This window comes from Macadamia integrifolia, unplaced genomic scaffold (genome assembly GCF_013358625.1).
Source record: "Macadamia integrifolia cultivar HAES 741 unplaced genomic scaffold, SCU_Mint_v3 scaffold1834, whole genome shotgun sequence".
Taxonomy (NCBI): domain Eukaryota; kingdom Viridiplantae; phylum Streptophyta; class Magnoliopsida; order Proteales; family Proteaceae; genus Macadamia; species Macadamia integrifolia.
This window is the reverse complement of record NW_024868374.1, coordinates 91,197-116,796: the sequence shown is the minus strand read 5'-3', so window position 1 is coordinate 116,796 and position 25,600 is coordinate 91,197. Positions and strand designations below refer to the sequence as shown.

The following is a 25,600-nucleotide window of genomic DNA, read 5'->3' as shown; positions in this document are numbered from 1 at the left end:
TTATTACACAGAAGGATGATGTGGAAATTTCGAGCATATGGATATTTATTGAATAGTCTAGGCTGCATATTGAATTTTAGACCCAGATTCAAGTATATACACTCAAATATATTGGCTTATTCACTTATATTTTCAGCTTTCTGTTTCTTTTAAAAAAAAATTACATTTTTTAATAATATTTTCAAAGCTGTATTTTACCACTTGGCCAATCCACTTAGATAAACACAATATGTGAGCAGCATAGCAAAGGACCTTGAATTTTTACTTTTCCACAAAATTTCATCTCTGTCTAATGTGCCCCATGGTAGTCTATAACCTCTCCTAAGGTTTATAGACATGCACAAAGAAAAATATTTCCCCTCTCATCTTCTCCTTTACCTCCAATACTTCAATGCCAATGTCCACCCAAATGATTACAAGAAGCCTCGATATTTAATCCACCATCTTCTCCAAACAAATTTCTATTATACTAGAAAAAAAATGCACCTTCGTCTGACTACTCAATTTACTCATTTTACCTTTCAAAAACTAGCAATTGTATCTTCCAGTATACTCCTTAACAAGCTTTGCAAATGACGAGGACTTGATCTCTAGCAATTTGGCTGGGGAATCATACTCCAATATAAGACCTACGTAACACAAGAAAAAAATGTCAATTTGATTAGGCAAGCACCATAGCCGAGAAGAAGTATTACCAAACTCAAGTGAACCCAATTTAATTTGGGGTATGCTAATTTCTAGCTACTAACCATTATCGAGAAGGAGGACCATATCAATATCAAGAATTGATGTTATCCTATGTGCGATTGTGATGACAGTAGACCCTGAGAAGTGTTGCCTAAGTGTTTGCTGAATTAGGTATTCAGTTGCAGTATCCATTGATGCAGTAGCTTCATCGAGTACTAACACTTTACATCTCTTGAGTAATACCCGTCCTAAACAAACTAGTTGTCTTTGACCAATGCTCCAATTCTCTCCATTCTCATTCACTGTGATAATCACCGTATGAAAATGGGTTAGCTATTGAAAATCTTATTTTCATTAACTTCTTTTCCATCAATTTTTCTTTTGAAAAAGGGGTTAGGGTTGTTGGTTGGGTAGTACACTAGAAGTTTGATGCGTCATAGAATAATAATTTAATTTTGAAAAGAATGGGATATTGTGCATGGATAAATTAATATTGGGCAACTTTGGTGTAGAGTAAATATAAGAAACCAACCTGAAGTATCGAGCTTCCCTTCCTTCTTTCTAATTTCATCACCGAGTTGGCATTTATCTAAAACCTAATATAAGAAAGGGTCAATATCAACTTACCACCTCAAGATGATATATAATTGATCATTAAAGATGAGCTAAGAAAAGTTTGTAACGAACAAGCAAAGGAGTGGCAAGTGGAAATGGAAAGCAAGGTAGTAAATCTAGTGCATTTCTTGGTCCAAACTTATAGAATATCCTAGGCCAAACTTTGCCCAAATATTATTCAATGCATCCAAAGAAATGTCTCAAGAATTGAATAAAGTAAAAAAAGAAAATGACCACGAGAAAGGAATTTATAGAGATACATGCCCAAACCAATCAAATTCAATGTGTTTGTTTTATGTGCAAATCATCTGTAAGTCGTAAATTTCCCTATCTTATCTTTGTCACTGATTAAAGATTATTCATAAAAGAAAAAAAAGGAGAACCTACCTCCCAGATTTGTTCATCAGTGTAATCTTCAAGTGGATCAAGATTGCTTCTTAGAGTCCCCTCAAACATTATTGGGTCTTGCGGTATGATGCTCAATCTTGACCGTAAGTCATGAAGGCCAATCTTGAAGATGTTGATACCATCTATCCAAATTTGACCGGCTACAGGTTCAAGCATATGAAAGAGAGCTTGTACAAGAGTTGATTTACCACTTCCCGTTCGCCCAACAATACCAATCTTAATCCCTCCAGGGAAAGTGCATGTGAGATCTCGTAAGACAAGAGGAAGATGTGAAGCATACCGAACCTACTTACATATTAAATACTCAAATCATATAGTTTAAGAGGAATTCCATAAAAACAAGAAGAATGTCCAAAAGCATTAGACTTTAGAGGGTCTATTCCACAATATATGTAAGGAGATAAAGACTTGAGGAACATAGATTAAGGAGATTACCTGCAGATTAACAATATCAACTTTCCCTTGTGATGGCCATTCATCATCTGGCTTATTTTCTTCTACCACCAAAGGGGGTTCACTAGGGATGCAGGTGTACTGCATTATTCTCTCAATTGAAATGATATTATTCTCAAGACTGCATAGATCCCATATGATCCCATGCATACTAAAACTAAGTCCATATGTGACTGCTAGACCCATAATACCTGTGAGATAAAGAGAGAGAAGACAAATTAGATAAACATATTTTCATGTGAGCATCAATCTTAGTTACCCTCAATGATGGATTTATAAGATCTCAAGTTCAACATTTTACCAGGACTAAGTACTCCATGTGGCACCGATATCAGAAAAACAAAAAAAATGGCGTATGTGATGGATGCCAACATATCCATGCGGAAGCATAACCACTCTATCGCACCAGAGAAATGAAACTTGGGCCGAAAATATCCATCCACCAACTTGAGGTTTGTGTCCATAAACCTCTCTTCTTGACCAAAACATCTGATAGTGATTGAACCTAAACTAGATTCAACAAAATGTTGTGTAATTGGAGCCTGACATACTCCAGTTAGTCGTGATAGTTCTCGCGCTGTAGATATGTAGTATTGCTAAAAGACAAAGTTCATATAAAAGAAATCAGGTACGAGAGTATATGCAAAAATCTATATCCTCAAATTCTTAAATGAAAAGTTAACTAAACATGAACGTAATTCCAAGTTAATATTTTTTTTTAACCCGATAATTCTATGATTAAATTTAAAATCCAATTAATACTACATGTATCCTTATCACTATCACCAAAAACACATGAATATCCAATTTAATAATAAAATGAAGCATAAAGCAACCTAGGCACTTCACGTAAGTTAAGTGCAATTTATTGCATGCTCAACATAAAGCATAGCCCACAAGCTTCAATTAGAGAAGAATGAGGGATGTGAATGAAAGTTGGAAAAAATTTCACACATAACTAATGCAAATAGAGAACAACTACCCTAGTATATTTGATTAAAAATCAGCCTTTGAAATAACCCAAAATTGTTGGACTAACAAGACAGGCTTTGTATGGCCTTTTTCCTTTATTCCTTAATATTTAAGAATTAGAATTATTTATTAATTTACCATTTCTAACTTATGTCTATCCATTTTATCATTTTATAATTAATAAGGGAAGACATTTTCTGTCTGGGAGCACAGCTCCCTCACCTACACAAGACCCAATCAGCACCCCCCCATTCGATTCAATCCATAGGGGCAGCGAGGTTATGTTATAGAGAGGAGAGAGATAGACACAGGGGCTAGCATAGGAGCTACGCTCTTGGATAGAAACCATTTTCCAAGTTAATAAATAATTTATTTCAAAATCATAAACTGATTTTAATATTTGACTAGTGTAAACTGAAAACTTATTGTATAATTTATTATTTTTTGACTTCTTTTAATTTATTATCTTGTCTTTAGCATGTACTCCAACCGACAAAGCTATCAATAGAGCAACTAGCTGATATTATATTTTTATCTATACATATCTAAAATGTTTTATGTATATTAAAAACACAGCCACATCATTTTAAGTAACTTTACATTCTGGAAAATTGCCTCGAAGTATAACAGCATTTGGGTTTCTTGGATCTATTCCTAGCTTCTCAAAAATTATTCTCTTTGGATTGCTTCCCCCTCCTCGGATGCCTTCGGAATCTAGCACAAAATCTGATGGGGACATCAAGGTGTACAATCGAAAGAAGAAGAAGATTCAACCAGGTCCATCTTTGTGGTTGGAGGATTAAACAAGAAAGAAGAAGGAAAGAGAGGAGTCGAACCAGCCTTCCAGCGCTGGGTTCGACCCCCCCTTGTCCTCCCAGTCAGTGGATCTTGTGAACCCCACCAAATCTTATTTGATTCTAGTACTTTGCTTTAAATCTAGTGATATTTGATTGTCTTACACAATTAGGAAACTAGGACTTCCTTATATTGGTCTATTAGGTAGTTTTTTATTTCAAGCAATTGAGTTTCTAAATATCTTTTTTATTTTTGGAAGTTTATTCTATTTAAGTGTAAGGCCATTGGCCATTGTTTAATTCAATGAATGTGAATTGAAAAACAACCAAGAGCAAGGCCCCCCACAACTCTCACGATTCTCTCTCTTCCAATCTCGTCTTCTCACTTTCTCTCTCGCCTCTTTCCTCTCTTTAGTCTCTCGGCTCTCTCTTCTCTCTTCTCACTTCTCTCTTCTCTCTTGTCTCGCCTCCCTCTCTTTTTCCATTCTTTTTTTTCTCTGCTGCTGTTTTATATTCCTTGAGGCTGAACTGCTGCTGCTGTATTTTTTTTTCCCCTTAATGTTGAACTGTTGCTGCTGATCTCCCCTTTGATGCTCACTGCTGCTGCTACACACTGCTGCGATTACTCACTATTGCTATTACATACTGCTGCCATTACATCACTGCTGCTGCTACCCTCAGCTGTTGCTACTTTCGGTTGTTGTTTACTCTCTGCTGGTGCTGATCTCCTTTCAATGAATAGATGACTGCTGGCTGTACCTGCTGTCCGTGAGTTGCCGAGAGCCCCAACATCATTCACCAAGCTACATCGACAATACTGAGGATCTCTATACAACCAGTTGGACTTGTCTTCATCAACTAAAGGTGGACTGCATCTCTTTATTTTGAAGGACCTTGATCTCTTCTTTTCTCCTCAGATCTGGACAGCAGCATGGTAAAACATTAAACTAAACGCTCCCCAACTCCATTAATCTCTATTATATATTGCAGCCCATTAACATTGAAACCAGCATTTGCCCTTTGTTTATGCCTATTTTTACCCGTTGTTTTAAGTTGTTTCGTCACTGTTATATCTCCAAAAAAAACCTTGCTGATTTTCTATTTTAGTTGGTTGGTAGAGGACATTGATTGTTTGCATATCTAATTTGGGTGTCTAGATTGATTTGTGCTGAACCTAATATTCGTATGTCGTTTGTTCCCTTCTCCATGTCCCCACTTGAAACTTAAGTAAGAATTTATGTGTTTTTCCGTCTAGATTATTATTGCTTTTGGCTACTTTGTTTATTAATCTCATTTTATCTTGTATGCTTAATCTTGTTTGCTGAGTTTCTTTTTGTCCTATCTACCTAAGCCCCTTGAGTTAATCCTACCTAGTTAGTTAATCTTGTAGGAGACCTAGTCACCTAGGAACCCCCTACATCAGAATCCTTCGCTCTAGGTCTTCTGGCCTGCGTGCAAGTTCCGACGTTATTGGAGATGGGTCCTCCACCGCCTTTGTGAACCCTTGGCATCCCTCTGGTACTTTTTTTTCTCTAATCTCTCCTAGATTTATCTATTCCTCTAGTTTGAGTAGATCGGCCCATGTAGCCTCCATTCTTTCGGCTAATGGGCGCCCCCCTCCCCCGTTGCTGATCTCTGGTCCTCCCTTCCCCCTATTCCTCCTAGCCACCACAGTATGTAAGATAAGGTTATCTGGCTTCCATCTCCTCAGGGATCGTTCTCCTCTACCTCCACTTGGGATTTCATCTGTTCTAAAGGGCCTCTTGTGCCTTGGTGCAAGACTATCTAGTTTAAAAGTCATATTCCGCATCACAGCTTCACAGCTTAGCAAGCTCTCTCCAATTGCCTCCCCACCCAGTCTTCTCCCATTTATCAGCATATCCAAGTCCCCTCCTCTTGCTGTTTCTGTAGGAATGGCACCAAAGATATTGAACATATCTTCTTATCTTGCCCCTTCGCCTCCTCTGTTTGGAAATGAGTCCTCAACTCTTGCTAGCTATCCCATAGGAGAATCCTTCTTTGTCTAGAGAATGGATCTGTACTGACATGACTTTTGGTGGGCCTGCCATCTGTGATTCAATTAGGAATAGATCTAGATTGACATGACTTTAGGTGGGCCTACCATCTATGATTTAATTGGGAAGCTTGCTTTCGAGGCCATGATCAGTCATATTTGGATGGAGTGTAATTTGCATAGATGGACTTCCAACTCCTGGTCTTTTGATAAGATTTGGAAAGCTATCTACTTTGATGTCAACTCCAAACTTTGTTGCCTCCGTCAACGTTCGATTATTAACTTCCCAAGGAACTGTAGAGACCAGGAGGTCTTGGATAAGGACGACACGTGGTCATATGCACCAAAAATAAATGTCAGGTTTGGATGCGATGCTCTAATGTAGCAAGAGCCTATGTCGTATACCGAATAGGGAGTCCCACCTAGGGTGATGGGCCTAGGACCCAAAAAATGATCTCTCTTTCGAGGAGAGAGAAAAGCTATGACTCAATGCCAGATAAGGGGAATGATCTTCGTCCAAGATTCTGGGCAAGCTTCAAGTTACAAGAAGGGAAGGTGTTAAGCACCCGTCTCGCCCGACCGGAAGGTCGGTCTCCATTTATCTAGACCTTTGTGGAACCCTACTTGCTAATTTTGATCCTAGGTCATAGGCTTAGTTCTAGTCTAGTTGAGGTTCAATGTTTCATCCTAGCCCAGTTCCTAGGTTTGGGCACAAACTACGTCGAAGTGGTTCAAGTGTATGTGTTTGTGTGCAAACAAGATGTATATATGCCATAAAAGGAATAGAGTACAAGAAAATGGCATATGGAATAAAGAATTTGAAAGTAAATCAAGCATATGAAGATTGGAATAACATAAGCCAAAATGAACTAAAGAGAAATACAACATCCAAGGATTTTCATATCGGAATTGGGCTAGATGACGGGCTAGCCCTCCAGTCCCTTTAGAAATAGAATAGGCCTAACAATCCTAAGCTACGAGCCGGTATTTGAGGGCCATCCACGCCCGTCTTATGCTATCACATCCTAATCTACGCATTAGAGTTCAAGGCCTGACTTACTTTGTCATGATTTGACACTAATTGGAACGGTAAATAAGTAGCAATAATAATGAAATAAAGAAATCGGAAAAAAGAATAATAAAAGGAAGAAACCGAATTTTTATTTAAAATAAAAATGGGTATGTAGGGCCCTAGGAGAAAGGATCTAGCCATGGAAGGGCTAGACCCTCGAGGAGAAAAGGAAAACAATTTTTGTTTTTGATTTGCCATATCTGAAATTAAAGGTAATGGACTCATCCTAAATTCAACCTAATCGGGCCGACCGTATCGGAAAGAAATGAATGAACAACGTCAAGTTTCAAAAAAAGGAAAGAAGTAATTTTTAATGATTTTTAAGGATTTTTGATGAAGTCATGATCAGAGCCGATGTGGTGAAAAGAAATTTGAGAGAGGCGCATATTGTGGAATCAAGTGACATGAGTCATCAAGATATAGGGGTAATCGATTACCAATAGTCTCAGTAAATAAAAAAAAGAAAGAGACAGATTCAATCTTCTTCTTTGGTTCTGAAAATTTTTCTAAAGAGGAAATGACAGCAAATATGACTAAAGGAATCCTTGTGAAAGAAATCCAGAAATCATAAATCAGGTCCATGATCATGTATTACAGGCTCATGGCGACAGTAATATGAATTCAGAGGTTTTAGAATTAAGTCATGCCACAATAACTGTATGATGCATTCAAGATATAAAGAGATAAATCCAGGGAACTAAATGAGGGAGGTAACATTCAAGATTCATCGCAGATTTTTAAGGAGTCGAGACATACATTATTGGAATCAAGTGCATTACAAAACATTTTAGAAACAATGTCATGTATCCATCTTAGAACACAGCCTCAGTAGAAAAGGAAACAAGCCACAACAAGAATAATAAGGCATTTGACTGGGGTAAAGAAAGCTATACAGGATGGGGATTCCATGGCAAATCGGTCAGCAAAGGGATTTCAGAGAACAAGAAATGAATAATGAGTCCTCTATCATTAAATCACAAGTCTAAGATTCAATCTAATACTAATCGGAATAGGTAGGAGTTCTTACCTGAGATCGGTCGCTGTAAAGATTGCACAATAGAAAGCCTCTGCAACGACGAGAATCCCGCTTGAATCAAAGAAAGAAGTCGACCAGTTCTTGCATGATGCCCGGCCAGGTCCTAAGCGATGATTCCAGACACTTCTTGTGTCTGGAAGCTCTGAGATCGATCAATGGTTGGCTCTGAAAAGCCTAACCGTCAAGAAACCGAGATCGACCTCTCCTTTCTCTCTCTCTCTCTCTACTTCACACACACAGAAAGAAAAACCGGCAGATCTCCCCCTCACGAAATCAAAACGAAAACTGAGAAATCTCCCTCACCCTTCGAACGCCGTGAGAACCGAGGTTTCGATTCTCATCTCTCTCCTTCCTCTCTTCTCTCTGTGAATCTGCTCCCAGCTGAACAAAAAAATCCTTTCCCTCCTGGTTTTTCTCTCCCCAGCAAAGAAAAACCCCCCTCCCTCTCGATCCGAAGCCCCTTCTCTTTTTATAGCTTTCACTCCTTCTCGAAGCTTCCTGCTGATCTACTTGCAAAGAATGAGAGAAGAAAGAGACCATTCGTGAGCGTGGCCCTCCCTTCTTTCTACTTCTTCTTCCTCTTCTTCTCCTTTTCCTTCTTCTTCCTATTCTGCCATTTTCTGTCTTTTATTTTCCTTTCTTTTTCTTCTCTTCTCCGATTCTCTCTTTTATTTTTTGCCTTTCTATCTTCCATTCTTTTTTCTTTTGTTTTCATTGATTTATTATATTTTTTTATTTTTGGTTATTGATTGCCCCTTTCCTCATGAGAGATTAAAGGTGGGTATCCTTTCCTCCCAGCGTGATTGGAAGTGGGACTCGCACTCCTTTGTCGTAAGTTATTATATTTTTGAAATGGGGTTGGGGCACGCCAAAATTTGGTGTCTATAGGAACATGCTTATTTTGTTTCCTAGGCCTCCCTTCCTCCACCATCTTTCACCTCCACTTGATGTGTCGCTTCTCTTAGTTGGGCTCTCAATCCCTTTGTTGTTGTAATTTTAAATTCATTAATCAAATAAAGTGAGACAACTTGTATAATGGCTTGTTAACCATGAAAAATATGCAGTTAAGCTTTATTTTAAAATTTTAATCATGTGAAGTGGTAGTGGTTACAAAATTACCTGGTACCAAATGCATGCCACAGTCATCGGAATAGAAACTATCAACATTTGCCATGCAACTTGTGACATTACTGCTATAGTTCCCAAGAATCCTATAATTGAGATAAGAAGTTGTTCAAATTTATGTGGAATAGAAGTATCAGCTGCACTTTGATCTATGGATACCTGTTTACAAAAGTAGAAATTAGTTAAAATTATGGGAGAGGTCTCCCTGAAAGGCAGTGCGGCCCCTATGTCAGCACTAGGGACCAATTGGAGCATGTGCCAAAGCATCAGTAGTGGTGGGCCACATTTTCACTTTCCATCAGGGGTAGGGTGGTCATTTCACCCTCCTCTCTATCTGGGCGTTGGGGCCACGTTGCCTTTCCAACTTTTTCCCGAAAATTATACAAACTTTTATAGTGATCAAACAAAATTATTTGGACCCCAAAAGTAATTAAACATATTTACTAACCCGATTCAGAATCCTTCCACTTGGAGTAGAATCAAAAAACAACAAAGGAGCACGAAAAATGCATAAATGCATTTTGTTGAAGAGCAGAGTGGATGTCTTGTATCCAGCAGTTACAATGAGCATAGACCTTGTAAATGTACAAAGAGAGCTTCCAAAGGTTAAAGCAATATAGATAAAGATGGGGTTGCATCCCATAACATGAGGTCGTACATCCTCAGAATCAGGATTATCCAACACCATCCAATAACTACTGACTATTTGGAGAAGCTCAAAAAGAATTTGTGCCAGGAGTATCAATGGTACAAAAGCCCCTTTATATGCAGTTGTAACATACTTCAAATACAGTAAAGGATTAACTCCACCCTTTTCTCTCTTTTCTTCTTGGACAAGCTGTCCTTTTGGCTCAACCAATTCTTCAGTTTTGTAGTTCTCGGATTCCCTTACTTCATCATCTTGATTAGATTTTTCACCACACAACATATTATCATCTTCCTCGTTATTAATTAAATTATTCAAAGCAACCCCATGTTCAATAGAATTAAGTTTTGCCAAAGCTTTATTATGTGCACCCACTAACTCCACAAAATCAGTTCCTGAACTAAGAATTTCTTCATATTTACCTGCTTGAGTAATTTTTCCATCTTTCATCACCTGTCAAATAAAAGAGTGTAAATAAGCACCATCAAACAAGGTTGAGATACTTGAAGTTGGGAAAAAAGAAAAAAAAGATGGCATATTCTCACCAGGATAAGATCGGCAAAAGGAAAAAACTCAACTTGGTGGGTAACATAAATTACTGTTTTTGAACCCAAAATTCCCAGCAAACACTCCTGTACAAGATTTCAAATGTTCAGTTTTAGACACTCAAATACTCCTATACGTATTAATGTTTAGTTTTTATAACAATAAGTAACACCAAACCATATATTTTATGCAAGAGCATGAATTGCTCAATATCATGAGTCTACATCCTGTTTGTTCAGATAACCATGATTTAACTATTCTTAGAAAATTATTAAATCAATCTCAATTTTTGGTAAAAAAAATTGTGATGTAAGCAATGACAAGTATAGCTTCAAGCCAATTTTATTAGGAAAATTTAGATTTAGAGCTCAATAGACAATTACCTTAAATAGATGAGTTCCCGTGTGAGCATCAACAGCACTAAAAGGATCATCAAGTAGATAAATATCAGCATCGTGGTACAAAGCACGTGCAATCTGGATTCTTTGTTTTTGTCCACCACTCAGGTTGATCCCCCTCTCCCCTACGATAGTCTGGTCCCCAAAGGCAAACAATTCTAGGTCCTTCTTCAATGAACATGCTTCAAGAATCATCTCATATCTTTCCTTGTCCATCTCTTTACCAAACAATATATTATCTACTATTTTTCCACTCTGTATCCAAGGTAATTGTGCAACATAGGCTTTTTTCCCCTTCAACTTAATAGATCCAGATATCTTCGGCACCTCCCCCAATATGCATGAAATTAGGCTTGACTTTCCTGACCCAACAGAACCACAAACAACCACTTTCATACCATGTTTCACTTGGAAATTAAGATCTTTTAATGTAAGATTAGGAGAATGAATGTCCCAAGAGAAATTTCCCTTGATTATCTCAATTGCAACTTCAGTACTATCTCTCGGAAGCTTTTGTACTATATTTTGATCAAGGTCATCAAGACAGAGAAATGAGGTTATCCTATTAAGGGAGACTTTTATCTGAAGTATCATGGATATTGTATCTGGGAGATTATGAATGGGCTCCTGCAACATTTCAAATGTTGCAAGTGCAGATAAAATCTTTCCCGAGTTTAACTGAATTCCCATAAGCTCACAGAACCCAAAAGTAGCCATAGAAACAAATAATGGAGTAGATGAGTAGACAAAAGAAGCCATAGCGGATGTATAAAGTAACTTCTTCAACCATTTCGTTTCGAATTTCCTACGCTCAGTTATCTTTGACAAGAATTTCATCTCCCATCCCTGAAGTTTAAGAATCCTCATATTCCTTAGAGCCTCAGATGTCACCTTCATCCTTCGATCCTTTGAATCCATCAATTCCCCTTGAATTTTCTCCTTTAGTTTTATCAATGGAACATTTGCTAACATCAAAATCATCGTGGCAGCAAAAGCTACAAGTGAAGCAAGGCCAAGCCTCTTGTATAAGTTCAACAAAGCTAGAACAAATTGAATGGGCACCCTCCATATATCGTGCAAGTACCAACTGAAAAATCCAGTCTTCTCAACATCAACAGTCATCAAATTAACATTCTCCCCACTGGTGTGGCCCTGCTTTGCTTGGCTTGAAAGAACAAGATTCTTCTTATATATTATTGCAAACAAGGCAGTGCGAACCCTGTTCCCCATCTTTCGCAATTGAAAGAACAAATGCCTCTCTGAGAAGCACCTTATAAGCTTTGAAAGAAAGAAAATAAACACTAGCACATAACCTTTATATTTTAGTTGGTGAGAGCTCTTTAGATAATGAAAAAAGGATTCAATAAAATATGGTCCAACATAAGAAGCCAATGTGCATACTATAGACAATAGACCTGTCCATAGAATTTCTTTCCAAGTTAGGAGAATCAATGCCTTCACTAGCTTGGTTGAGCTTATCTGACCACCATTGTTACCATCCGATTCAATTTTATTTCTAATAGAAGAAAAGACCACATTGGCACTATCACAACTGGAAAGCTGAGGGACATCTTCAAGATCCAATGTTTTCTTATATCCAAGTGCAACTAGAGGACCCATCCAAGAAAAAGTAATAATACTAAGAAGATTGGCATTTGCATAAGAAGTTATGCTCTCTCCACCCACACTTGATCCTTGTACGTCAACACTATTATATCGTTTGGAACTATCGTTCAAAAGAGGTTCCAAATGATGGAAATCTTCATGTTCCCGCTCTTTGCCAAGTATCACAACATAATAAATTAATGAACCAATAATAATGGAAATAGCATCGGAGATCCAAAACATGATTGGTAAGGGAAAATGTTTCCAACACAAACCAAGATGTATAACAAGATAGGAACAAGACATGAGGAAGTAGAAAATCCACCAAACCCTTAATATAATAGGGAACTTGCGTTCACTTGAATGAGAAAACTGGATGTGTAAGTAAGCAGAGATCACAAACCAAGTGAGTGTTCTGAATGCAAAATCCAATTGGGCAACAATCTGTACATCAGACCAACCATGTCTATGCCTAGAGAGAAAGTTTAACACACATAAGAGAAGATCACAAAACGACAAACCCGCACAAGATATAAGGGTTGTCCAATAGTATAAAAAGTATGTATTCTTCAACATTGGGTTTGAATTTTCAATGATGGTAATTGTGTTTCTCTTACGAGCCCAATAAATGGGTAGAACTAATAACAAAATTAGGTGTGAAAATGCAGAAAACCCGAGCAAAAAAATGGCTGCTAGAGATTGCGAAAAAAAATATCCAAATATTCATATCATTCTTTGAACCTTCAAAAGCATCCATGTTCGCAAATTTCTTTCCTTCTTTATGTAATTTGGTTGCTTAGCTCAGATGGGTCCTTTACAAATCATATCAACTTTACCACATTTTGAATTAAGGCAGGCCCAATTGCAAAAATGTGGTGGAAACTCTAGGATATAAACACCGAACATTTCCACCATATGTGTTTTATAAAGACTTAGACTAATATTGGACTCTCAATATCACCTTTAAATGTAGTTGAACCTTCTTTTAAAATGCATAACAATAAAAGAATCAACAAACAGATAAAAAGAAACTCTTTTAAAATGCATAACAATAAAAGAATCAGTGAACTTTTTTTTTTTTTTCCAAACAGATAAAAAGAAACTCTTTTAAAATGCATAACAATAAAAGAATCAGTGAACTTTTTTTTTTTTTTCCGCTAAAGATTATTGAAGTAAAAAAAAAATAATAAAGAACAGAAGAAATTGCAATGATATATTTGTTTTGCTTAAGAACAGAAGAAATTGCAATGATATATGATTTAGTTCATGTTCAATCAAGAACATCAATATAGCGAATAGAAACTTAGTATTACAAAATAAAATAAACCATAAATATTTTAGAACATATTGAAGTAGGATGCAAGGAAAGGCAAAGAACTTCATATCATAAGAGCATCAAGTGACGCATTGCAATAGAATTTATAGCAAAATAAAAATTTGAAATTCCAAAATATCATATCCTCGTACGGAATTATAAATAATAAATCACAGAAACAACATTAGCAACATAATTAACTTGTGAATAGAACTTTCAATTGTTGACGTATAGTATAGCTTGTCTACAAGAAACCTTGTCAAACCATTGATGTAAATTTGAAGATCATCAATTGTGAGGGGAAATCCTAGTGACATAGCATAGCAACTAACTACACTCAACCTAATTTTATCTATGAATAGATAATTGGATTAAGTTGTACACTAAATTAAGTGACTCATTCCGATCCATCTCATTTGATCCACATAATTCCATTTTGTAACAAAACTGGATTACCAAAAAGTAATAGATAGAGAGGAGTGAAGGAGAAAATAGGAGATTGATAGGGTTCAGATACTAGTCAATCTCACAGCTACATAGTAATAAGATCTAGAAAGAATCTATAATAACAATCAACTCCATAACTTTGAGTTATTACACATAACCCCCTTATTATAACTAAAGGTTAGAAATATACAACTCAATGCACTACTAAATACATTAACACATTTTTATATACCGTAAACAAGCTTTTAGGCACAAGTTATACAATTCTACAACTAACCACACTCAACCTGATTTTCTCTACAAATAAATCACCAGTTGAGACATTCACCAAGTAAAGTGATTTGTTTCAATCCATTTCATATGACATTATGACCGATACAAACTCAGCAACAAATTATAATAACCCCATTCTACCTTGAGGCGCTGGTTACTTCACTGCTCTAATAAATTTGCAAGACGGCTATTAAAACTCTATTGCATGTGTATTTTTCGGTTAACCCTTGTAACAAGACTAGCCTAAAGTATATTTTTATCATATCTATACGATAATGGAAATTGTGATGTAAGACACCTATCGATAAGCCACCTAAACTCTTTTGGTTATAGGCCCAAAATTGTCCAAATGATTTCAAATAGCCCCTAAAAAATCAGATACTAATTTAAGGGGAAAAAACTTCCACAATCAATAATGTGACAACAATATTTTTTTTCCAGTAAAATAATTCAATAACTTTCAATAAAGGCTAGCCCGTCTAAACCTTTTAGTTAGATCTGTATGGAAAGAGGGAAAGAAATAGGAAATGATAGATCGAATCTGCCATTCCAAAAGGCTACCTGAGAGCTCGGAATCGAAAGGGAGGAATTCGATCTGCCGCTTCTTATCTTTAGTATAATTAAGAACAAGCAGGCATGTAATACAACAAAGCCATCAAAATTTGTAAACACACAAAAAATAAAATAAAGCATATCGAAATTTTTTTCACTAAACCAGTCAACTGTGTGATAGAGCTTCTTTAGAAACTACTAAAGAAAAGCAGAGCTCTCTCATAAGAAATTATCTAATTTGGTATTAAAAAATGGAAGTAGTAAACCACCCTCCTTGTACCCTTAACATTGATTTAATGTGATGCGAATGAATCAAAGGTTCAAGGCTTGGTGGCGGAGAGAGAGAAAAAGAGAGGTAAAACAAGTAAACACAACCTACCTTGTTGCAGGTGCTTACATATTTAAGCTTCTTGTTAATCGTAAGTCTGACAAATACACACATCTTGATCAAGACAAGATGATAAAATGGTTGTTTCAACAAAAAATATTTTACAAAAATTGTGATAGAATCAATAGAAAATTGTATTAGATTAAAAAAATATAATAATAATAAAAAAAATCTATTGAAATGCAAAATATCCATATTACTTTACTAAGGTAGATTGTGTTCCTACAATTATACTTCTGTGAAACTCATCTTTTTCTTTTCTTATTCCAAAAGCACCATTATATACAACAGGAAACATATCTTATGTATTAAAAAATAAAAGAGAGATGTCATTTAAGTTGGATATATGTACGCACATTCATCAATGGCGATATAAACTATCTAATACAATGGTCAACAAATGCTAGCATGCCTTATTCCTGAGTAACCCACTAGTGCACTCATCTTTTTCCCTAAAAATAAATAAGCAGCATTGTGCTAATTGTTTAATTACAAGAGGGTTAGCCAATCAGTTATACTCACTTCTTTATCCCACTTCTTTATCCAGCAAGTGTCCCTCCTCCCTTCCATTTGGCATTTGCAACATAAATACTGTCTCGTCATGTGCAGTACTAGATGCAAACACTTTCTAGTTTTCGGTAAATTGAATATGAAAATCATTAGGCATTAATGACTCAAAGTTTCTCTCCCCTTGGCCTTTGATCATTTTATTTTATACCCCAATTATTTCTTCCAAGGAACAAGCTTTTAGTTTAACACTTAAGTACACAACTTCTCCTATTTGATTAATTAGAAGAGTTGGGTCTTCGATGTTGAACCCATATTACGCTTTTGGCAGAAAATATAAAACAAGATACATAGATAAAGGGGAAAAAAAAAGAGGTTATGGAACCCTTTTCGCCTCGTTCATAGAGGAATAAGGATGAGATAAGAGTAAAGAGTTGCATGAGGGAGAATGGTTCAGACTGGAAGCCCAAATCGGTTAAAGGACAGGTGTTCATACGAATTGTGCACCACTGTTGTTGATACAGGATTTCTCATTCTCATTCTTAGAACATTTCTTTTCTATCATCAACCAATTGCCATGTTTCATTGAACAACTTAAACCTAGCTTAGTCAATGTTTTAAAACCTCAATCCTGCTTAACAGAATAAAAGGAAAACTGGAATCCCACACAGGTTAGAGAGGGAGAGAGAGAAAAGTGTACCTTTATGAAGAACCTTACGAAGAACGTTAAACTTCTTTCATGACCAAAGATTTTACCACCATGGCCTCTGCGCCTGGATGTGGAAATGGGCTTTTATATATGACTTTGTCTCATAACTCCTGACTTCCTAAGAAATAGGAAAGTTGTCGTATCCTCAGGAGCTCTCGTATTTCCTCTTTTCCTGAGAATTTGAAAAGTGGAGAATTCGTATCCCCAGGATTCCCGCGTTCCAAGGATTGCGCTCTATGTTCGATTAACTTAAATGAATGGTACCTACGCAAAACCTAAAACGTTGAAGAAAAGGTTCACTCACGGACACACAGACGTTTTATACGCCTAAAGGCGTTGGTTTGGCGGTTGGAGATTATCGGGCTTTACTACAGAATGGCAATGGGTAAAAAATAAAATAAAATAAAATAAAAATGAAAGAAAGAAAGAGGAGGACACCTATAGAATGATAAAAGGGAGAATTTTCTGTGCATGAACATGGCCCTATGCCAACGTAAGGACAAATGAGAGCGCACATAAAAATATCAATATGGTAAGATTCCCATCTTTCATTAGGTAGGACAGTCATTTCGCCCCATCCCGATCCCGTCCAGCACAGATGAAAAAAAAAACTCAGGTTATGCAGATCTACTTCAAAGTGAGACCATGCTGGAATACATTTTATAAGGGGTACTGGATTGGTCACTTTTAATTTTTTTTTTTTTTCCTTTTTAAGTAAAAACCCAAAGAGAGTTGAACCCTTGATCTCTTTATTGTGAGGGAGTTGATCTTTGCTAACTGAGCTGCCCTGTCGGGGTTACTGATTAACCACTTTGAACCAATTGAGTACCTATTATGGGATTATTATATGGGTGTTTTAGGTACTTACTATTCAGTATTCGCTCTCTTGGACCTAGCATACTTAGAATTTTTACCAAGTTTATGTTGCACTGAACATCTATTCTACTCATTTCTTTTGCTAAAAAGATAATATTATATAAAAAAAGAAGGAATACATCAAACAGAAATAAAAAAGACACAGCAGAAACCGCTAGAAAAACTAGCAAACGCCAGCTTCGGCATAAAAAGCAAGCCAAACTTTTGCACTCAAGCTTCTCTTTCTCCACTTTTCTTAAGCCTTGTAGCTTCTATTCAAATAAAATGTATGGTCGCGAGAAGATGACAGACCTTCCAAGAAGTCATACCAATAATTACCTTGTGGATTTTGAGTAAGCTCCAGTCAATAAGGCTCTGTACTGTAACATTCTAAAAAATGGGTTCTGATGTTTTTTTATTTTTTTGAAACAGAAATGAGGTAAAACCTGTATGGAAAGCCCGGTTCAATTTCTTGTTTTTTTGAAATGAACCGGGCACTTATGAGACTTTTGAATCCATTTTTTGGAGCAAAAAATACTTGCTTTTCACTTTTAGAATTCATTCTGAGCAAAAGGCGCCGAAATAGGTATCACTTTAATAGTTATGAGGGTAAATGGGGAAATTACCCTCAAAACATAACATTGCTATGTTTCACGAACCCTAACCCCATTTTCAGTTGCAGGGGGCGAGAGGCGAGAAGGAGGCGACCCTAACCCCATCCAACAGTTGCAGGAGGCGAACCCCATCCAACAGTTGCAGGAGGCGAGAGGCGAGAGCGAGAAGGAGGCGAGAGCGAGAAGGAGGCGAGAGGCGAGAAGCTCTGCTCGGTACAAATTTTCTTGTCTACCACTCGATCTACCATCAGGCGAGAGGCGAGAAGCTCTGCTCGGTACAAATTTTCTTGTCTACCACTCGATCTACCATCTTCAAGGTAAACGAAGATCTCTGAGGCGAGAGCGAGAAGGAGGCGAGAGGCGAGAAGCTCTGCTCGGTACAAATTTTCTTGTCTACCACTCGATCTACCATCTTCAAGGTAAACGAAGATCTCTCTCTCTCTTTCTCTTTCTCTTTCTCTTTCTCTTTCTCTTTCTCTTTCTCTTTCTCTTTCTCTCACTCTCGTTCCCTTTCTTTCTTGATCTCTTCTCCCTCCTCCTCTCATATCACCTTCACTCTCGTTCCCTTTCTTTCTTGATCTCTTCTCCCTCCTCCTCTCATATCACCTTGATGAACACGTCCTCTGGCCCTGTGTTCCTGTTTGTTTTGATCAAGAATTTAAAAAATAAAAATTCCCATTTGAGAAGGATTGAGAAGAGATTACAGAGACGATTTAAACTAAAACTGTTACTATTAGATTTGAATAAATCTTTACAGAAATAAAGAAATACTATACACTGATCCTCTCTCAGATATTTGGTACAACTTAAAATGTGAGTATAAAATGGATGATGTTATGTACAGCTGAAATTTGAGATCCAGATAACACAAGGTGAAATTAGAGATGGGGGGACCACGTATTAGCAGCAAGGAGCTCAGGAATGCAGCAGCAATAGGATGGAGCTTTAATTTGTCTTAGAACTCTATCTATTCCTTCGGTTCTGTATCCACGGACAAGGTAAAATGGTGCAAAACAAAAAGCATCTCTGCCTTAGTGGCTTACCAAGCGAGACATAATGGAACTTCCATAACCGGCATCAAAGCTCCCCACCTGCAATAAGCATACATGAAGAATAGATTGAGCATCCATCACTTATCGTGACATTTTCTCAACCAAAAAATAAAATTTTAATTCCAATCCTTATTTCAGTCGTGACATAAACCAAAGTATTTTGCTGAAATCAATTTTGAGTGACCGATTTTGATAGAAATCATGTAATGTGCATAACTTCAATCTTTTTCTACCAAAATTGTTGAAATATTCCAATTCCCCAATCAAAAGGAGTATATTTGGTGATATTGACCAAAACTTCAAACATATAATTCCACGATCCCTACTAGTTTAGCTGGCTATAAGAATACTGTTCCACAATTCCACTATGTCAAGGACTACATCTTCCTTCATTTTATACTTCTACTTTTCCTCAGTAATCTTTCTTTTCCACCCTTAAGCAGGATAACAATGGCCTGATCTAGTTGCTTGTCTAATTGACAATCTGGAACACCACCATCTGGAACAGGCTGGAAACATTGTTGTAACCTGCCTTCTCTATCATTTATTGTCCAAGAAGAAGAGTATGTTAGAATAGTACACTATTAAGAACACAAACTTATTCTCAAAAGCACTCTGTTAAGCAGCCTCCAAAAGGAATTATAAGGATACATTTTTTTCAATGGGGAGGGGAGATTTGGTAGGTTTTTAGTGGTTTCTGTGTAGAAGACACTTGCAGTAATAAATATTCAACATTTCATGAAATAAAATTTAATTTGATTATGAATTGCAGTATTGAATCTTAAGTTCCAAGAGATATTTAGACTTCTGAGGTTTCTTAACACTTCAATTATCAACAAATGACTGGTATCCTAAAAATGATCAATAATCTGTCAAAGTGAGCAAAGTTTCATAATCACCTTTGGTTAGATTGTTATGCTATATTATTATTTGGGGAAAAGGATGGGTAATCTAGTGGGTTACTATAACTACTAATTTCAGCTCTTTTTATTTCTCAGTTTTCCTACGGATTTTAGGAAACCTAATTCAAGTATACTTCTTTAAATTATGACTATTCTGATATTGTTTTCTATTGCTAATTACCGGACAGATCGAGGGTCTGGAGGCTCTGGCAGTACTGCAAAGATTCAAGCGTCATCGTTGGGAGAGACAGGATCAGGCGATTCTCCCCTTCTCCTTTTCTTCACTCCTCTTTGTCTCCTTGATTCTTTGTTGCTCGGTACAAATTTTAATCCTTCTTACTTGTTCTTTGATAGGGTCTTTCCTTAACAGTTTTTTGCTCAAACCCTTATTTTGTATCCAGTGGATGATGGGTTTTGAAACTGTTTCTGACATCGCAGGTGATTCTTTCGAGGGTATGAACAGTATAAAATGGAACGCCATGTCTTCCTCAACCTTGAAGCATTAATGCGACAACGTGGTTGGTTGGAAGATAGTCGATATTTAAGAGTGGATGAGCAGTTGGCAATGTTTATATCTATTGTTGGTCACAATGATAGGTATAGAGACATAGCAGAACACTTTCAGCGTTCTCTTAACACAATAGGTGAACACTTTAAGAAAGTGTTACGTGCTTTCATACTACTCGGACAAGAGAATATCAAACCTCCAAACTTTAGTCGTTGCCCTAAACAGATTCTTGAAAAACCAAAGCTCTATCCTTTCTTCAAGGTATGTTGCTTATAATTAAAACAATGATTATGTTGTTTTGTGGTTATACGTGGTTTGATTTGATGAATATCCATGTATTGGTACTAGGACTGCATTGGCGCGATTGATGGCACTCATGTTAGTGCTTCTGTACCTCTATCCAAACAAATACCGTACAGAGGAAGGAAAGGAGATACAACATGGAATGTTATGTGTGCATGTGACCTTGACATGAAATTCACTTTTGTGTACGCTGGTTGGGAGGGTTCTGCAAATGATTGTCGAGTATTCAATGAGGCATTGAATAACCCTAAATTTGAATTTCCTCATCCTCCACCTGGTACATTCTAAATCTTAACCTCACAAGTTGATTATGCTCTATTTTACATATTGTGTTGATTCATTACTTTTCATTTTACGTGCTAGGTAAATATTATGTGGTTGATTCTGGTTATCCATCTACTACTGGGTTCTTGACGCCGTTCAAAGGACAAAGATACCATCTAAATGATTATAGGAATAGACGTCCAAGGACAGCAGTAGAGCTATTTAATAATAGACACTCTTCTGTTAGGAATGTCATAGAGCGCAGTTTTGGTTCTTTGAAGAAGCGCTTTCCAATTCTCAGCAAAATGCCATGTTTTCCACTGAACACCCAAACATGCATCGTCATTGCTTGTTGTGCACTTCACAACTTCATTCGGGAGGAAGAAATTGCAGACAAGAATTTTAAGGAGTTTGGTGAAAATTTGTGGAATGAGGAGCCTGAAGAAATTCAAGATTATGTACCACCGGCTCACATTAGTATAAGCTTAGCAGAAAGAAGAAGACAGATGGATGATCTCAGGAAAAAGATTGCAAATGAGTTAGCTGTTAAAGCCGGAATGGCTCAAATTACATGATTACATTTTGATGATTGGATTTAAACTTTGAAGTAGTGGGACATGTTTTGCAGTTAAGAATTAAGTTGGAAGACCTAATTTATGCCCTTAAGTTCATAATTAAATACTTTAAGAATTATGTCTTCCCTTGAATTTATTCTTGTTCATACTTTTATGTTATTATGATAGATCATATTTTTGTTGAAACATTTCATATTTCATATGGCAAGGAAACACGGCCAAATATTTCATATTTGAAGTGAGCACCATGTTGTTGATATGGAGATATTCTTATTTGTCTCATTCAACTTAAGTTATTTGGGTAATAATGATTTTCATAACTTAGAATTTATTAAAAAACCATTGACTATCCTTATATTTTATTTAAAAATCACAACTTTGACACCCATGGTGAAGATGACACTTTATGTAAATATTGATTTCTAACAGAAACGATTCTGTTAAGTACGAACCATACATGTTTCTGTTTCTTTCAGGTTACAAAATCAATTTTTTTTTGCGATTACCATACAACATTTAAGATGCAGAATCACTCCAAAAAAATAGAAATGCAAAAAAGTGTGCTAGCCCGAAAATCATGTTAAAAAAACAGAATCGTTACAGTACAGAGCCTAAGTATCAACTTTTTTTTCAAACTGAAACTGATTCACCTAGTCTATTCAGAATGACTACTCTTCTGATGGCAAACATTGATAGCCAAGAGCACAACATAGAACCCTGATAGCATTTTGTGCAATTGGCAGGTGCATCAGTTAAAAATTGTACAACTAACATGTCACTTATTTATTTTTATTTTTTTTTAAAACCTAATGCACAAGGCTCCCTCTACTGCAGGGGTCTGGGAGGGACAAGTGTACATAGCCTCGCTTCATGCAAAGCAGGAGTGGTTGTTTCCATGTTTTTGAACTAGTGACCAACATGCATGCTACAATAGTGCAACTTAACTGTTGCACCACAAGCTCACTCTCAACTAACATGTTATTGATGCCTTTGTAAATTTTCATTATAGACTACATCACAATATACTCATATACCCCAAATATTTCTTGTACCTAACTTTTGATTTACGTAAACTTATTTTTTTGGTAATTGCTTTACGTAAACTTACTAACCATATGAATGACATGCAATATAAGCCACCACTTGCCTAATCTTAGAGTACCCTTGTTTAAATTAACATAATGCTCATCACTCTACTCCCATTATTGCCGCAATGTGAATCTTCATAAATGACCTCTCATTTCCTCTTTTAACTTTACCTGAGTTATTTTTTCTTTAAAAAAAAGACTTGAAAAGATAATTTTGTTAAGGCCCTATTTGGCTTAGATGTAAAGAGAAAATAATTGTATGCGAAACTCAAAAACATATTAAATATGAAAACTAATTTTACCATGTCACTTCCAAAAAAATTCAGTGTTATTTTGAATAAAAATGAAGTAAAAGTTACATTCCAGATTTAGCATGTTGTTCAGTTACACAATTATTCTTGTTAATGACTACAGAACTTTTTTTTTTTTTTTTTTTTTTTCTTTCATTCCAACCAAAGACATCCTAGTGGAGCCTGAAAAACCATAACTTTCAGCTTCCTTTTTAACTGTAGGTTGCCACAGGGTAGATTGGACCGGGTTTTCTTAGATTTTAGGTTGTCCTCTATTTTTGGTTTCATGGCCTTCGGTGGTACTTTTGTATTTCATTCATTCTTATTGACCAGCGTGCATGACACGCTCCAGCTCACAGTCCAGCTTGGACGATTCTCTCCAAGATACAGTCAATCCCACATGAGATAATCCTTATTTCCATTTAGGTTATGATCTGATGTAATCTCTATAAATACTGTAACCCTAGCTAATGAAAGATTAAGCTATTCAATATAATTCAACAATTCTTTTTAATAAAGTTCATTGCTGATTCTTAGCGCAAAAAAAAAAAAAGTTTATCTTCCATTATACTAGAAAATTGACTAACAAAATCATATTGGAACTCAAAAGGCATAATAAGAAAGCCAAAATAAGTCATTATTTATCCTTAAAATAGCATAAGCAGCAATATGTATAATAACATAAACAAGAGAACTAGAAGATAATCAAATCTTCAATTGTTGCTCAACCTAGAGTCTTTGTCCAGACCACTCCATTCTCATTTATCCAATGACAGACTTCAATTTGGCCTGGGCCAAGACCCAATAACTTAAAAGCAAGATGATTTGGATTCCAAGTTGATGTGTCATAGTGGCATGCCATGATCGCATGATTCACTTTCTTCTTAGCTTGTATATCAATTGCATATACTTTTACTTTCTGTAAGACATGGCAATAATAGACTTGAAATATGAATGGCTGGCTATGACATAAGGCTGGTGATTCGGTAAGATTTCCATACACGAGTTTCACAGCTCCAATTGTGACATTCTCATAAGATCCTTCGATGCTTTCAGTATTCCATACATGTACATAGTGTCCTAATTCCTCAACGACAAAATCAATAAGATCCTCCGCGGAAGTTGCACAAGTTCTCTTCTCACCTCGAATGGGGCTCTTCTCACATATTTCGAGGGTTTGTTGAATATATTCATCCATGTTTGATTCATCTACCACACCAAAGAGCTTCTTCAATTCCCCAATCCGGGCAATGGAAAATGGGATTTTTGATGCCAAAGATCGTGGCAAGAAAGATTTATATGACATTGGGTCCCTTAGATCAGGGATAGCTATGACACTTCCCTCTTTCACCATTGACTTCCGAAAATATGGCAATCCACCTTGGCTGGCTACAGATAGGGGTGTTTCATTAGGAAAATCATATTTCAGTTTGTCTTCATTCCATGTGGCTATTGGTGGCAAAGTTGTGCTGTCAATTATCTTCTTCTCTAGTGCATTTGTAGAACAAACAACATTAGCCTGCTTACAAAATGAATGCAGGTGGGATGCCAATTCATTTTTCTCTATAATTTTCATAAACAACACCTCTTGATGGCGGTTTAACAAAGAAGCCTTTGCAGCTAACCAGTGTGGAGGGTGTGGAAGACCAATATGCTCTTCCCAATATTGTATAAAGGCATTTTCAGCTTGAGAACCCTACAATTTCATGGAAAAAATAAAACCACTAAATAAGAAAAAGCAGGAACAAACAATGACAAGTTGAAATGAATGGAAAATGGGAAAGCATCATTTTTCTTACATTAAAGTATGCTACTACCAGAAGTCCAAGCAATAGAATGAGATGTGTCATGGTGGATCTAAAACAGAGAATGGAATGAGTTGGTCTTTGCCTTGGCAGGAATGAGTTGGGTTTGCTATGTGGAGAAGGTGTTTGAATTTATAGAAGAAAAATTTCTGTAGTGCAAAAATAGAAAAAAGGGGGAATTTTTCGTCGATCCCCTAAACGACTAAATATACTGTAATTTCCTAATTTTCCCTATGAGAAAGTGAAAAACTTCTCTTTTATGACTAACTTGAAAATAAAATCCCTTATAAAAAATTTCCCTTCAGTATTCAGTTTTTTAAACACCAAAATAACTCCTTAATTATGGGTCATTCTCATTCCTGTTTGCTTATTTGGTTAGGTCTTTGTTTAAAACTTAATTGTGGTAGTGTAAAAGAAAAAAAGCTAATCACTAATGATATACATGACCAGAAATTGTGGAGAGAACCCAACACCAAGGGCCCGTATGATAACGTTTCTGTTGTTTCTGTTTCAAGAAACGGCAGAAACATAAATTTCCGTTTCTAGAAACAAAAACGGAATTGAAGGTGTTTGATAAGTCATTTTTCTGGAAGTCGATAGTAACCAGTGAAAGAATAGCCGCGCTTCGTTTTTAGAAACAACGAAACAAGTTCTACTTGTTTTTCCTAGGTCGTTTCTTGAATCATAAATAGGTAGAAATTTCTATTTCTATTTCTGAAAACAAGTGAAATAAAACAGTTTTATCAAACACTTTTCGTTCCGTTTCTGCCGTTTCTGGACAC

General features: G+C 36.4%; 3 protein-coding genes across 3 annotated transcripts; 1 reads left to right on the top strand and 2 right to left on the bottom strand.

The window, feature by feature from the left end:
* Window positions 1–232: 232 nt before the first annotated feature.
* LOC122064947 (ABC transporter C family member 3-like) lies at window positions 233–18,279 on the bottom strand. Its single transcript, XM_042628730.1, has 11 exons — window positions 18,132–18,279; window positions 10,752–12,541; window positions 10,368–10,454; window positions 9,625–10,275; window positions 9,171–9,335; window positions 2,465–2,759; window positions 2,146–2,354; window positions 1,690–1,995; window positions 1,220–1,283; window positions 750–989; window positions 233–629 (listed from the first exon to the last, which is right to left on the bottom strand). The coding sequence occupies exons 1-11, from the start codon at window positions 18,277–18,279 to the stop codon at window positions 529–531; spliced, it is 4,056 nt and encodes a 1,351-aa protein (XP_042484664.1). The 3' UTR covers window positions 233–528.
* Window positions 18,280–20,448: 2,169 nt separating this feature from the next.
* On the top strand, window positions 20,449–22,391 carry LOC122064946 (protein ALP1-like). The gene is made up of 4 exons (XM_042628729.1): window positions 20,449–20,754; window positions 20,842–21,073; window positions 21,160–21,598; window positions 22,379–22,391. Exons 1-4 carry the CDS (start codon window positions 20,455–20,457, stop codon window positions 22,389–22,391), a joined length of 984 nt encoding a protein of 327 aa, XP_042484663.1. The 5' UTR covers window positions 20,449–20,454.
* A 1,235-nt stretch (window positions 22,392–23,626) lies between these two features.
* On the bottom strand, window positions 23,627–24,914 carry LOC122064949 (polygalacturonase non-catalytic subunit AroGP2-like). Its single transcript, XM_042628731.1, has 2 exons — window positions 24,813–24,914; window positions 23,627–24,709 (listed from the first exon to the last, which is right to left on the bottom strand). The coding sequence occupies exons 1-2, from the start codon at window positions 24,861–24,863 to the stop codon at window positions 23,738–23,740; spliced, it is 1,023 nt and encodes a 340-aa protein (XP_042484665.1). The 5' UTR covers window positions 24,864–24,914; the 3' UTR covers window positions 23,627–23,737.
* Between the last annotated feature and the right edge of the window lie 686 nt (window positions 24,915–25,600).

Excerpts from the sequence above, each read along its gene's own strand:
- LOC122064949 (XM_042628731.1), bottom strand. The coding sequence starts at position 24,863 with ATGACACATCTCATTCTATTGCTTGGACTTCTGGTAGTAGCATACTTT. Across the intron at positions 24,710-24,812 it reads TGGTAGTAGCATACTTTAAT|GGTTCTCAAGCTGAAAATGC; the intron begins GTAAGAAAAATG and ends ATGAAATTGTAG.
- LOC122064947 (XM_042628730.1), bottom strand. The coding sequence starts at position 18,279 with ATGGTAGATCGAGTGGTAGACAAGAAAATTTGTACCGAGCAGAGCTTC. Across the intron at positions 9,336-9,624 it reads GTGGAAGGATTCTGAATCGG|GTATCCATAGATCAAAGTGC; the intron begins GTTAGTAAATAT and ends TTTTGTAAACAG. Across the intron at positions 630-749 it reads GGTCCTCCTTCTCGATAATG|GTCTTATATTGGAGTATGAT; the intron begins GTTAGTAGCTAG and ends TGTGTTACGTAG.
- LOC122064946 (XM_042628729.1), top strand. The coding sequence starts at position 20,455 with ATGGAACGCCATGTCTTCCTCAACCTTGAAGCATTAATGCGACAACGT. Across the intron at positions 20,755-20,841 it reads AGCTCTATCCTTTCTTCAAG|GACTGCATTGGCGCGATTGA; the intron begins GTATGTTGCTTA and ends TATTGGTACTAG. Across the intron at positions 21,074-21,159 it reads ATTTCCTCATCCTCCACCTG|GTAAATATTATGTGGTTGAT; the intron begins GTACATTCTAAA and ends TTTACGTGCTAG.